Here is a 13,253-nt window from a genome sequence, read left to right as displayed (position 1 = left end):
TTTTTAAATAACGCACTGGGGTGAACTGTTGTTTCTAGTTTAAATAAGTAGTAATTTGAGCAGAACAGTTTTCAGTGGGATTGTTTTCAGTCAGTTCAGTATCTTCAATTGCAGCATTTCAATTTCTTCTGGATCTCATAAGTCTTTTTGGCACTTGAGGATTCTCAGTGGGTCAAGAGGAAGTCTCTAGAATGGTGTGGGGGCTAGAAAAAGTAGGGATCATAAGACCTGCATGTAGACCATGTAATTCCCCCATATAGCCAGTACAATAGTCATATGCCACATGGAACATGACAGTGGATTACAGAGGATTAAATAAGGTCAGGCCACCCATTCATGCAGCCATACCCAATATTGCATCCCTGAGTAGGGAGACAGAAACCTACGACTGTGTCCTAGAATCGCAAGACCAGTTTATATTTACATGAGGAGGCAAGCAGTGGACATTTCAGGTTCTGCTGCAAGGCTATATGTCTTCACCAACCTACTGTCAGGGGCTGTTAGGGGCACATGACCTAGCAGAGTGGAATAATCCTAATATCATCAAACTGTACCACTATACTGATGATCTCATGTGGCATCTGACTCACTGAAGGCACTAGGAAAGGCAGTGGACTCATTAACTGCTTGTTTACAAGAGAAAGGATGGGCTATAAACCCACAAAAAGTGTGAGAAACGAGCTTATTGGTTAAATTCCTGGGAGTAGTTTGGTCAGGAAAGTCCAAAGTCCTACCCAGTGCAATGATAGACAAGGTGCAGGCATTCCCAGTCCCTGCTGTGCCATCCATGACCTGGAGGTGCATCAGCATCAGGAGCTGCAGGAGGCAGGACCTTAAAAGGGGGTGTACTTAAATGCGGTGAGTCCTTAAATTGGGGGGAGTCTTTAAATGGGGGGGGTCATTTAAATGGGTGTTCCATGGCCATAAAGGACTTGGATAGGGACATAATGGGAGTGGGGTGTGGGGGGGTCCTAAAATGGGGGGGTTGCCTAAAATGGGGGGTGGTTCCTAAAATGGGGGTGAGGGTCTTTAAAATGGGGAGGTGTCTTAAATGGAGGTGAGGGTTTTTAAATAAGGACGGGTGGTTAAAATGGGGGGACCCTATAATGGAGAGAATTGTTAAAATGGGGGGGGTCCATAAAATGGGGGGGGTCCTTAAATTGAGAGGGGCCTGTAAATGGGGAGTCAATGGCCATAAATGACCTGGAGGAGGCAGGTTGGGGAGGGTGGTGTTTAAATAAGGGGGGGGTCCTTAAATGGGGGGGTGGTCCATAAAATAGGGGGTAGTTCCATTGAGGGGGAACCAATAATGGGTGGGGGGGGGTTAAAATGGGGGGGGTCCTTTAAAAGGGGGGGGGAATTAAATGGGAGGTTTCTTAAATGGAGGGGGACATTGAAATGGAGGGGGTCTTTAAAATGGGAGGAGTCCTTTATATAGGGGGGGATCCATATAAATGGGTAGGGGTCCATTAATTTGGGGGGGGACCATAAAATGCGGGGGTCTTAAAATAGGGGAGTTTAAAATGGGAGGAGTTCTTTAAATGGGGGGGGGGTTGTCCTTAAATGGGGGGACCCTATAATGTGTGTGTGGGGTTAAAATATGATGGCCCTTTAAACTGTGGGGGGTCATTAATTTGTGAGTGGTCCTTAAATGGCAGGGGGCCCCTATAATGCGTGGGGGTGTTAAAATGGGGGTGTCTTTAAAAGGAGGGGATCCTTAAAATGGGGGAACTTAAATGTGGTTCATTGGCCATAAATGACCTGGAGGTGCAACAGCGTCAGGAGCTGCAGGAGGCAGGTCCTTAAAAGGAGGGTAGTTAAATACAGTGGGTCCTTAAATGATGGGGAGGCTTTAAATGGGGGGGTGGGGTCCTTTAAATGGGTGTTCCATAACCATAAAGGACTTGTAGAGGGACATAATTGGGGTGGGGGGGAGGGGGGGTTCATAAAATGGGGGTGTTGCCTAAAATGGGGGGGGGGGGGGTGTCCTTAAATGGGGGGTGGTTCCTAAAATGGGGGTGAGGGTCTTTAAAATGGGGAGTGTCTTAAATGGTGGTGATGGTCCTTAAATAAGGAGGGGGGTTTAAATGGGGTACCCTATAATGGAGGGGATTGTTAAAATGGGAGGGTCCATAAAATGTGGGGAGTCCTTAAATTGGGGGGGGCCTTTAAAATGGGGAGTCAATGGCAATAAAGGACCTGGAGGAGGCAGGTGGGTGGGGAACATTAAAATGGAGTGATCTTTAAATGAGGGGGGGGCTTTAAAATGGGAGGAGACCTTTAAATTGGGGGGGGATCCATATAAATGGGTAGGGGTCCATTCATGTGGAGGGGACCATAAAATGGGGGGGTCTTAAAAGGGGGGTGTTTAAAATGGGAGGAGTCCTTTAAATGGGGGGGGTGTCCTTAAATGGGAGGGACCCTATAATATGTGTGGGGGGTTAAAATGTGATGGTCCTTTAAATAGGGGATTGGCACATTAATTTGCGGGGGGTCCTTAAATGGAGGGGGGGGGGGGGGTCTATAATGGGTGTGGGGGGTTAAAATGTCGGGGTCTTTAAATGGGGGGGCATTTAAATGGGGGCGTGCTTAAATGGAGGGGGACATTAAAATGGGGGGGTCTTTAAATGGGGAGGGGGGGGGCTTTAAATTGGGAGGAGTCCTTTAAATTGGGGTGTATCCATATAAATGTGTAGGGGTCCATTAATGTTTGGGGGACCATAAAATGGGGTGGTCTTAAAAGGGGGGGGGGTTTAAAATGGGAGGAGTTCTTTAAATGGGAGGGGTGTCCTTAAATGGGGGGAACCCTAAAATGTGTGTGGGAGTTAAACTGTGATGGTCCTTTAGTAGGGGGGGGGGCATTAATTTGTGGGGGGTCCTTAAATGGGGGGGGACCCTATAATGGGTGGGGGTGTTAAAATGGGGGGGACCTTATAATGGGGGGGGTCCTTAAATGGGGGGGTGTCGATTTTGGGTCTGATTTGGGGTATATTTTCCCCCACTCTCCGCGTTTGATAATTTCCAGCGAGTGTTTAAGGCGATGGAGGAGCTGCTGGAGCCGCTCCATGAGAACATCCAGCATCATTTCCTGCTGGCCCCACATCTAGCACAGTTACATGGGGTGCATCTATGGGGCTGGGGGGCAGCTATGGGGCTGGGGGGCAGTTATGGTGGTCTGGGGAGGGGCTGGGGGCTGTTATATTGGGCTGAGTGGGTAGTTATGTGGGTCTGAGGGACAGTTATGGGGGCACAGGGGTAGTTATGGGGGGATGCTATGGGGCTGGGGGGCAGCTATTGGGGGGCAGCTATGGGGCTGGGGAGCCTTTTTGGGGGCAGCTATGGGGCTGGGGGCAGGTATGGGGGGCTTGGGGGCAGTTATGTGGCCTGTGGGGGGGATGGGGGCAGTTATGGGGGTCTGATGCAGTGTTTGGTGCACGGACTCAGATGTGAACGATCCAAATCGTTTATTACAAGTTCTCACATCCCTTCTATACCTTCACAAGTTGTTATTTTCTAACTTTCCCATCCGCCCTTACAACTTTCCCAACCACCTTTACATGTCAACAAAGCCTTCTACAAAACACCTTTCAACTGTCCATGCAGGCACGTATCCAATCAGAGCTGTGAGACCCTTCTTCTCCTTGCAGAGGTGTCCTTGGTTCTCATGCTGTTTATCTTGCTCCACAGCTGCTGCTCTGAACAGCTTTTCTTGTATTCCCACACTACCCTTCCAGCTGAACTAGATGTCCATGTAACTTGGGACGGGTTTGGCTGTGGCAGCACCATAATTCCGTTTGAACCCCAGTAGGGTTCTGGTCTAAGGTTTGGCATGGAGCAGAGGAGAGGTACAGTATGGTTGAAATAGTTATTGGCTGCCTACTCTGCACTACAGGCAATAGAGTAATCCAAGCATCTGAAGGTCTGATCCTCCTTCCTAAGGCAGGGGTGACCCAAGCACGAGCAGGGGCACAATGGGCTGCCTATCTCAGCCAGAGTAGTAGACTGTCCCCATCACTGCTGAAAGAGTTCCAGATGATCCTAGGCCCAGTGACTTATCACAGCAATGCGACAGAAGAGAACGGCCATTCCACCAGAGAAGAGTCTGGCTCAGGAATGAAGATATTCAATATCTGAAGATGCCTAGCATACGGATGGGCCCAGCAAGGGCAATCCGAGCAAGTGGAGAGCAGTGCCATACTGTCTCTCCGCTGAAACTTGCAGTACAGAAAAACCCTCCCCAGGCAGAACATCATTTTGCTGAAGACTCTCAATTAATTGCCAGGTATCAGTTCCACACAGCTCAAGGTGACCGAAATCGTTACTCCTCTCCTAGAGCTCAGTGCTGTCCGACCCTCCCTTCCCGCCGGGTTGCTCCCATGAGCCCTCCTCGGCCCCGCCTATCGCTTTATAGTTGATGGAGCGGCGCGCTGTGCGTTGTGTGTTATTATGCGCTTTAGGGCTAAGATCGTGGATCTCGCCTGTCTCAACCACTTCAGCCGTGAGTACTCCGGGATGAAGGTGCTGGGATTGGCCATGTCGTGTCTAAGCAGCTTGGGTTGCCTCTCCCGACGAAACGGAAGAGGAAGGGCTGTGTGGTCGTAGGGACGCAGGCCGTGGGTAGGGAGGCGGCGTGAGGCTGTTTGCTATGCCACGATGTGTTTGGGAGCTTCTGCGGTTGTGATTTTGGCTATAGAGGCTATATATAGGCTATATTTCTCCCCTGCCGCCGTGGTACACAGCATGAAGCAGATTCTGCTGTTCCTTCTGCCCCACCAGGTGTCATTAACACGATCGCAAAGTTAGCTAAGACCTGCACCCTGCGTCTCACTGTGAACAAGCTGTACTTCATCCTGTCCGACAGAGTCGCTAATGGAGGAGTCAGCATGTGGTGTGAGCTGTGCCAGGTACGCTGGGGAAGTTACATATCCACGCGGCACTGAAAAACAGCGCCGGTAGCGAGATGACTTTTACAAGGCGTTTCTTATAAAGACAGCCCTTAGCTGGGGTGTCTCAGATCACTCCAGCTGCTCAAGCCATTCTGTTTTGCAAGACTGCCTCTTAACTGTGCAGGGCTGGTGTTTCTGCCTTGACACTTTTCCTTGGTTATCTGTTCTCTGTGTACTGGCCTGCAGGGGCCTGTCCAGAACTGGAAACAGTGAGCCATAACTCACCCCTTCTACCGTGTATTTGGAAGACTTGTGGGTGTTGGGGTAGAACCTGGAATTAATAGTTTAACCTGTGAAGCAGTGGGTCTCCATCTTCACATGGCCTGTGTTGATTCCTGCAGGTGATGCTGGGTTGAGTATACTTGCAATAAGCAGCTAAAAACTGTTAAATCAAACTTGCCTTTTTTTTTTTTTTTTTTTAATTTGCTTTATTTCTCAACTTTCAAACCTCGCAGGGGAATTTCTTTGATGAATTTCAGATGGAGGGAGTGGCTGCAGATCACAATGAAATATATTTAGAGCTCATGCCTGAGAACCTGTCAAGAGCGTTAAAAACTGCCCAGAGTGCCAAGGCAGTGAAGATGAAGTTAACTAACAAACACTCTCCCTGTCTCAAAGTTGCTGTGGAGCTAGTAAGTGCCATAATGATTTTATCCTCATTGTTATGTTAAAATTGTTCAAAATGTTTTTTTCTCTAGATTAAATTGTAGCTTTGGTGTAATTCTGGAGAACTAAATGAAGGAAAATCTTGGCATTTTTCACCTTACTGGCCTTTCCTACCAAGGTTATTAAAGTTGGTCTGTTACCAAGGTTGGTAACAGATAATACCAGAATTGTATTTTCCAAAAGACAAGAAAGGAGTGGGGGTGGAATGAAAGCTGTATGACTGAAACATCTTTGTCACCCACTACCTTTCTCCATTTCTCCATTCTCTACATATTCTGTGGTTTGCTGCCTTCTTATTGAGGCTCTCTTAGGTGCAAGAGGTTTTGGTGTAGTCTTTGACCCTTTGGTTTGCTTTTGTTTGTCTTGCTACTCAATTTCAGGTAACATATCAAAGTTTTTGTTGTTGTTGTTAACACTCCTTTGCAGTTTAAGGTTTGCTCATAAGTTCTAAGGACTCTTAAACTCTTCTGAACTCAAAAGAGCACCTGTGTAAAAATAGAGGAGTAGAACCTGAGTATCTAGGGTAGTTGGATCTACTTTTTCCTAGTCTGGGTCTGAAAAACTTGGATTCAGAATTGAACCCATTTTTTACCTTAAAAACATGTTCTGTCTTTCTCAAGCCATCCTTAACAAGCAGCAGTAGGATTGTGACGCATGACATTCCTGTGAGAGTTATTCCCAGAAGACTATGGAATGATTTCAGAGAGCCCAGTGTGCCAGACTTTGATGTAAGCTTCTGTTTTTTTCTATTTCTTACAGAGTGAGAAGTTTTATACTGCCATGGGGTTTACTGGCAGTGGGTTTTGGAGAGGAGAAGGATCAGAAAAGGGGAAGCTAGAGGTTTGGAGAGGTTACATCTCGACAAGAGCCCTGGATCAGTAAAAATGGAGCGGATAGTTACAAGTTGCTGCTCTATTATTTGGGTTGGGGCAATGGAGAAGCAAAGGACTTGCATAACTTTGTACAGGAGTGTCTCCAAAACACTAAGCTTTGTGATTGCTTCGTATGATTTCCATAGCTAAGATTATTTCAAATCTGAAAATGTAGACACAGTAGAAACTTGATGCATTCTGTTATTTCAGATTTATACCGATGTGGTTTCAAACGTGATTGGCTGTAGTAACTTTAAACTGCTTAGTTACACAGATGTAGGTTCATATGAAAATCTTATCTATAAAAAATGTCACCTGTTTTCAACACGGATTTGAGATAATGCATCTGAAGCAATTGCCAGAGGGATGGCCTGTTACTGGCATGGGGGTTCTTTTGTTCTTGGATTGTTTATTGAATTTAGTTAAATATCGTTCCTTGCACTCAGTATGTAGCTGAGGTGTTCAAAATAAGGATGTACTTGAAGGGGAAACTAGAGCATTACAGATAAAATACTGTCATGAGTGTAAGGTTGTTTGTTTGTTTTGTCTTTCTAGGTTAGTATTTACCTACCAGTGCTGAAAACAATGAAGAGTGTTGTGGAGAGAATGAAGAATCTCAGCAATTGCATTGTAAGTTCAGACACCTAAGTTTATGTCCTGCAGACTTCATTTTTAGCTGGGATGTAACACTTTTCCCTGTTGCCTGAACTAATGCCTCTGTGTTATATTTGTTTTTTGGATGGGATAGTTTTTGAAATAAAGGTACCTGAAGATTGTTTAGGGGCTGGAGAGAAGTGATGAAGGGAATGATTGAATTTGTTTTAGGACTGACAATGAAAAGCTTGTCCGGGACCTCATAGAACATCCTGTTTTTTTGCACTGAATTCCAGAAAGAACATGATATTATGTTGATACAAGTCACTCTTTACAGATGGAAATAAATTCCAGGCTTTCATGGAGTGTGCTGGATACCTTATAGGTGATTCCATTAAAAAGAATGCCTTATTGAGTGGGCTTTTTTTTTTTTTGTTTGTTTGTTTGTTTTTTTTTAAATAAATGACCTTTTGGTGAACTTGAGTTATGATTTGGAGGAAGTCTTTTTAATGGTGCATGGATGTTGGCCTGTGCTTTAGATTCTGATGTGGTGAGTTTGCAGCCTACTCTGAGTTTCCGGAAGCTGCTAAGCCTTTCATTGAGGGAAGCCTCTTGTGGTTGGTCTAATAATGGATTGTTTTGTTTTGTTTTGTTTATTTAGTCACTAAAATTTACTAGCATTGAAGAGTAAGTAGGTATAGAGCTTTGGAAAGGTTTTGGAACTGTCCATAACAATTTTGTTAAATGGGACCTTTTTTTTGTAAATTACGAGCCCTGAAATTGGGTAGTTCTGTTTTACAGGACTTAGAAGGGTTGAGAAATAAATGCTGGCTTTCTGTCAATGTTGAAAATGGCAGTTGTCCTACAGGCAGATGAGTGACATTCTTCAAACTCTTCTTTTTTTTTGGAATTTTATTTTTCCTCTATCTAACTTTCTTCCCCAGTGTCCTCTGTGAAAGTGCTTACATGCAACAAAAGCACAGCATGTAACTGCTTTGTTTCCAGAGTTAATGACTGTTTATAGCACAGGATAGCTGTATGATGGGATTGATCTTTGTGTAGCAACACTCAGAAGAGGTAGTATATCAACACAGGTTGTAACCTTCTTCCTGAGTTCTTAACCTCCTTCTCCAAAGTGGGCTTATAAGTCAAAACAAAGTAAAACTTTGGGAAATACTTCCAATGACTTTAAGGGAGGAGACAGTGTACTTGCACCTTGTGCATGCTTTCCAGTTACTAACAAATAAAAATATGAAGTATCACAATTATTTATGCTAAGTGCATCGTAGTAGTAAATTTGATCAAGATGAGAGCTGCAAACACTGCTTTCAGAATGTCTTTCAAATGGTAATTGGTCCTGTGTGCATCTCCCATTCTGTAGGAATTTTTCATTGTCATATGAGCCTCTGTAAAAGCACTGGGGATTCTTCTGATCACAGAAATCATATGCATGGATGTGCATTAGTAGTCCTCTGATTTGTCTAGACTTTGTGTAAGGTAACATACTGTCTTCTGGTAGTATACCACTTTCAGGATGGAATTTGAAGGCTTTCAATACGCTTCCAGGGTTCCTTGTATTTCCAAGTCCTTCTTGGATTAACTGCTCTGGTGCAAGTAATGCTTGTTTTTAAGTCTTGGAAAGCAAATGCAGATTAGCCCCTAGTGCAGTTTTCTGTGTGTGTATGTGTCTTCCTGTGTGTTGAAAAGCTAGAAGAAAAGGCAGCAAATGTTCCACCTCTCCAGCTTCAGTCACTTGTTTCAAAGGACTTTATCTTAGCACGTGGACTTTCCAAAGCCAATACATATTCTACAAGCAATGGAGTGATTAAATTATTCTCTTCATTTGAGGGAGGTTGGTCTAGGATCTTTCACATAAGAGTGATAAAAAATATAGGTAATAATAGGTAATAGTCTCGTGCGGGTTGGAAGGGACCTTATATTTATATATAATATATAAATATGCTCTGTAGCTCAGCTTTTAAATATTTGAACCGCATTGAAAATGTACAGTCGAGCTGTGAAGGCACTGAAGCACTTCTGGAAGCTTGAATCTTGTTATTCCTCTTATAGTTCTGCATTTCAAAAGCGACTTGCTTAAAATTGATTGTATTGCAGGTAATTGAAGCAAATTTGAGTGGAGAAATGAACTTGAAAATAGAAACTGATCTAGTATCTGTAACAACACATTTTAAAGATTTGGGAAATCCTCCCTGGGGTAAGTTTTCCTGTTTCTTACCTCTTGTGTCTGTTTGATCTCATTACTTAAGTACTGTCAGTAGTACCTATCTTCTGTTAGTACTTAAAAATGCTATCAAATCCTTTGAAGTCTTCAAATGAAGCCTTAAAAAGAAAGTATCCAATTCTCATATTTACGGGGCAAATATCTTCCAGTAATTTTGACAGCGTGCTGGAATAGTGGGCTTCCATTTCCTTGCAGTGCTTTTACTGATAAGCAACCCCTTTGAATATCAACTGTTCTGTAATTATCAGGTGCGTCCTAAGTTTTGAAATCTCTTCTGATTTTATTTATTTATTTATTTATTTATTTTTACTAAGTGTTGTGTTCTTTCAGCATCGGAGGATGGATGTCAAAGCTCTGCTCAAGGCAGAGATCTGCAAAGCATGGCTGAAGCACGCATAGACATCAAGAAGTTGCAGCAGCTGCTTGTAGGACAGCAGGTCAATCCCACAAAAGCCTTGTGCAGTAAGTTGAACTGCTCCCTTTACAAACCCTTAAGGAAGGGATGTTTGCTGTGCTTGTAGTCTTGGGTGGATAGTATATCTTCTGTTTTGTCACTTTGAAACTTCACTGGTTTTACTGGTGCTGAGAACTTTTAATGTTTCTGATTTTAGTCTGTGAGCATCAGGTCTTAGGTTCTTCAGGAAGAGAAAAGTAATACTAAAAGCATTTAGCCAGGACATTTTAAAAGTATCAGTACTCAGACTGAGTAATAGAATCACGGACTATCCTGAGTTGGAAGGGACCCACAAGAATAATCTACTCCTGGCTCCACACAAAACTACTTAAAAATTAAACTGTATGTCTGAGATAGTTGTCCAGACACTTCCTGAATTACAGCAGGGTTGGTGCTTTGACCACTACCCTGAGGATCCAGTTCTTGTGCTTGACCACCTGCAAAGAACCTTTTCCTAAACCCAACCTCACGCTCCTATGGTGATGCTCCATGCTGTTCCCTTGGGTCCTATTGCTGTCACCAAAGAGATTGTGAGGATGCTGTAGGTTGCCATGAGGCCTCCTCTCACCCACCTCTTGGCTGAACAAAGCAGGTTCTTTCAGAACCTTTCAGAACCTGCCTCTCTCCTCATGTGTCTTGCACTCTAGATCCTTAGCCATCTTTGTTGCCCTAACGTCTTCACTTACAAATGCTTTTAAACCTGGATGAGTGGAAGAATTCCTCATTTGTCCCTTCAAAAACTTGTCCCCCCTTTTTTTTTTTTTTTTAACGTTGGCTTTCCAGGTTAATACCAGACTGACTAATCATGAGTGGGCTTTTTTATTATCTTTGTTTTGAAGTTAAGTTGATATATTTCAGAGCTGAATTATTTTTAGAAGGCTGTGGTTTATGTTAGAGAAATAGATTTACTGACTTTTGCTTTTTCCCCTTATGTACTTTTTTACATCTAGAACCAAACTGATTCTGATACCAAAATGGTTTTTACATAGCAGGGGTTTCTATCCATTGAAAAAGCATGTTCCCCTTAGGCAGAAGTTGTACAGGGGTCAATATGTTATTTTGATAACACTGCAAGGTTTTGTCCTGGATTTCTGGCTTTATGAGAAGCACCATGGTTTAGTGTAGACACTAGGGGCTTCCCAGTGAAGATTAAGTTATGGGCTTAGCATTATTTGCCTGTTCATTATCAATTTCCATTTTGGTTTCAGTGTCTGTAGGCTCCAGTAATCCTTAATAGACCCCCACGTACTTTAATATTTCAGGGTTGTACGTCTGGTCATACTCTTTACTTCTAAGTATACTTTAAAATGACATCCTGTATCAGAAGTGATGCTGTGTTCTTATGGTGGCATTCTGTTACGTATTTGCTGTGCTTCAAACTGGATTTGTGCTTTTTTTTCCTCTTTAACAGATATCGTAAGTAAAAGAATTGTCCACTTTATCTTGCTCCATGAGGATGTTTCACTTCAGTACTTTATTCCAGCGCTTGCCTGAGTGTTTTGGAATCAGAGCCATTTTCCAAGCTGAGGTCTTTTCCACAAAGTGGGATAGCAACTTACCTTGATGTTACCTGTTTGGTTTATAAATATGTATGTGATTTTCTGTAAGATATGGTTGGGTGGGAAGAGAAGGGATCACTGTTCTTCATTTAATAAAATTTAAGATGTAATCCAACAATTCAGGCAAATAAATGCTTTATACTGTTGCTTTGAAGCAGTTGACATCTATGCTTGTTGATCTATGGATCTGTAGAAATCTCACGTTCTTCTTAATGGTGCTGCCTGTCTGATTCCAGAAATGTACACGTACATACACGTACACACACACGTACATACACATACATGTACATACATGTACTTCCTACTGGGCTTGCTTTGTAACTGAAACATGATGTAGGTGATAGAAGCATAACTCAGCAGCATTTCATCTCAAATACAAATATCAGGATAACCAGGAGGTGTACAATTCTTGAAAGTTTTCTGCTTTCAACATTTTTTGCCTTGGTGAGTAATCCAGAATTGAAGCTTTCTGGAGCGATTGTAGATTTGGGTCCTCGTTATGAACTGTTGTTCTTGAGTGGGGAAATAACATCAACTTGGCATTGTTGGAAGTGCTTGGAATCGATACTTTTCCATCAGGCCAAGATATTGGTGAAGCAGCTATTTATTTTTTTTTTTTTATTAATGTGTATTGCAGTAGCTGGCACGCGCGTGGCAAGGGCAAAAACACACACTGAATCAGTGAAATGCTTGACCATTATGTACCTTTTCTTCTGTCACAGTTAATTATTTTCCTGTTCTCCTATTAGCCGGTTACTCCAGGCTCACAATATATGCAGTGCATTTGCTTATCTGTTTTTTCATACAGGGTCTATCACCAACCTGTTGTTTTTAAGATCATTTTGTACTTTTCTATGGATGCAGGACAGCAGTACTTTTTTTGAGGCTGTCATACTTGTTTTATTGCAATGCCAGGCTTTCCTTACGTTGCTCTGTATTTTTGCCATATCCCTACTTAGGAAAGCCATGCTTAAGAAAGAAGAAACCCGTATCAGGTAGTATCTAAAGGCTAATAAGCCCTAATTCCTGATTTGTGGTACCTGTTATGCTGTTCTAGCAAGCATAAATTATTCATTTACATTTATTTAGCAGCCTTTTCCTTTTCAATGAACTTGCACATTCTGTTGCAAAAGTTGATATTGTTCAAGTTAGATCACTGTGAGTGTTGCTTACACCCTTTGGATTAATTTCTTACCCTGTTAAGGACATCTTAGCATCCATTCTATTCTGCTGCTCAGCATCCTTCTTCTGTAAAAACAACCAGTGCAGTCATTTTAACCCATGCAGCTATTTTGTAAGAAAGTTGTAAGTTTAGTAAGGGCCTGTACCTTGGTATTGGAAGCTTTTACTGCAAAAGCACAACCTTAATTCTCATGACATGCAGCTGTAAAGAGAAATTTAGGCACGATCTTGCCCAAAGAATTTAGTGATAGTTCTACAATACTGTGTTGTTGCATACTCTGAATAGCTGAAGGAGAAACACAGTAGGTTTCCCATGTACTGTTTTATCATCTGTAAAAAGACCATCTAATCGTAGTTCATGCCCTGGTGAGATGATGAAGGTGAGCATTGAGGGATAGGAACAAAGCTGCTGAACTTCTGTGCTAATTCTGTTAATATGGAAAGCTGCATCACAAGCTTCTTAGATTCCCTGCCAGAAACTTCCAGAGATCCCCCTCTTCTTGTTTTCTTTTGCTGATGTTTTCCCTTTTGCTGAGATTGATTTTTATTTTTGTTCCTCTTAGTGAGAAAAGCCCTGCTCTGTACCAAAATGCTCTGTACCAAAAGTTTGTTATCAGAGCCACATGTCTGCCTCTGCTGCTTTTTTGCTTGTAAGGCTGAGTCTGCTTACTGGAAGTTTGTCCCTTAATTCTGGCGCATTACAACAGTTCTGCAGTTGATTCAGAGTTTTTACCTTTT

General features: G+C 42.8%; 1 protein-coding gene across 3 annotated transcripts; it reads left to right on the top strand.

Annotated features, from left to right (window-relative positions):
- The first annotated feature begins 747 nt into the window (after positions 1 to 747).
- Positions 748 to 11,487, top strand: HUS1 (HUS1 checkpoint clamp component). Of its 3 annotated transcripts, none has more exons than XM_015854873.2 (8): positions 748 to 858; positions 4,777 to 4,904; positions 5,402 to 5,578; positions 6,233 to 6,340; positions 7,040 to 7,114; positions 9,194 to 9,293; positions 9,651 to 9,782; positions 11,186 to 11,487. In XM_015854873.2, exons 2-8 carry the CDS (start codon positions 4,884 to 4,886, stop codon positions 11,266 to 11,268), a joined length of 696 nt encoding a protein of 231 aa, XP_015710359.1. In that variant the 5' UTR covers positions 748 to 858; positions 4,777 to 4,883; the 3' UTR covers positions 11,269 to 11,487. The 3 variants fall into 3 exon arrangements, with proteins under 3 accessions (XP_015710359.1, XP_015710357.1, XP_015710358.1); XM_015854871.2 differs by lacking the exon at positions 748 to 858 and adding an exon at positions 4,400 to 4,498; XM_015854872.3 differs by lacking the exons at positions 748 to 858; positions 4,777 to 4,904 and adding an exon at positions 4,400 to 4,498.
- Positions 11,488 to 13,253: the final 1,766 nt, after the last annotated feature.

The sequence above is a fragment of the Coturnix japonica genome, chromosome 2 (genome assembly GCF_054131305.1).
Source record: "Coturnix japonica strain WE chromosome 2, WE-NBRP24, whole genome shotgun sequence".
In the NCBI taxonomy this organism is placed as follows: domain Eukaryota; kingdom Metazoa; phylum Chordata; class Aves; order Galliformes; family Phasianidae; genus Coturnix; species Coturnix japonica.
Note: the sequence above shows the minus strand (reverse complement) of the source record. Positions and strands in the feature narration are given on the sequence as shown.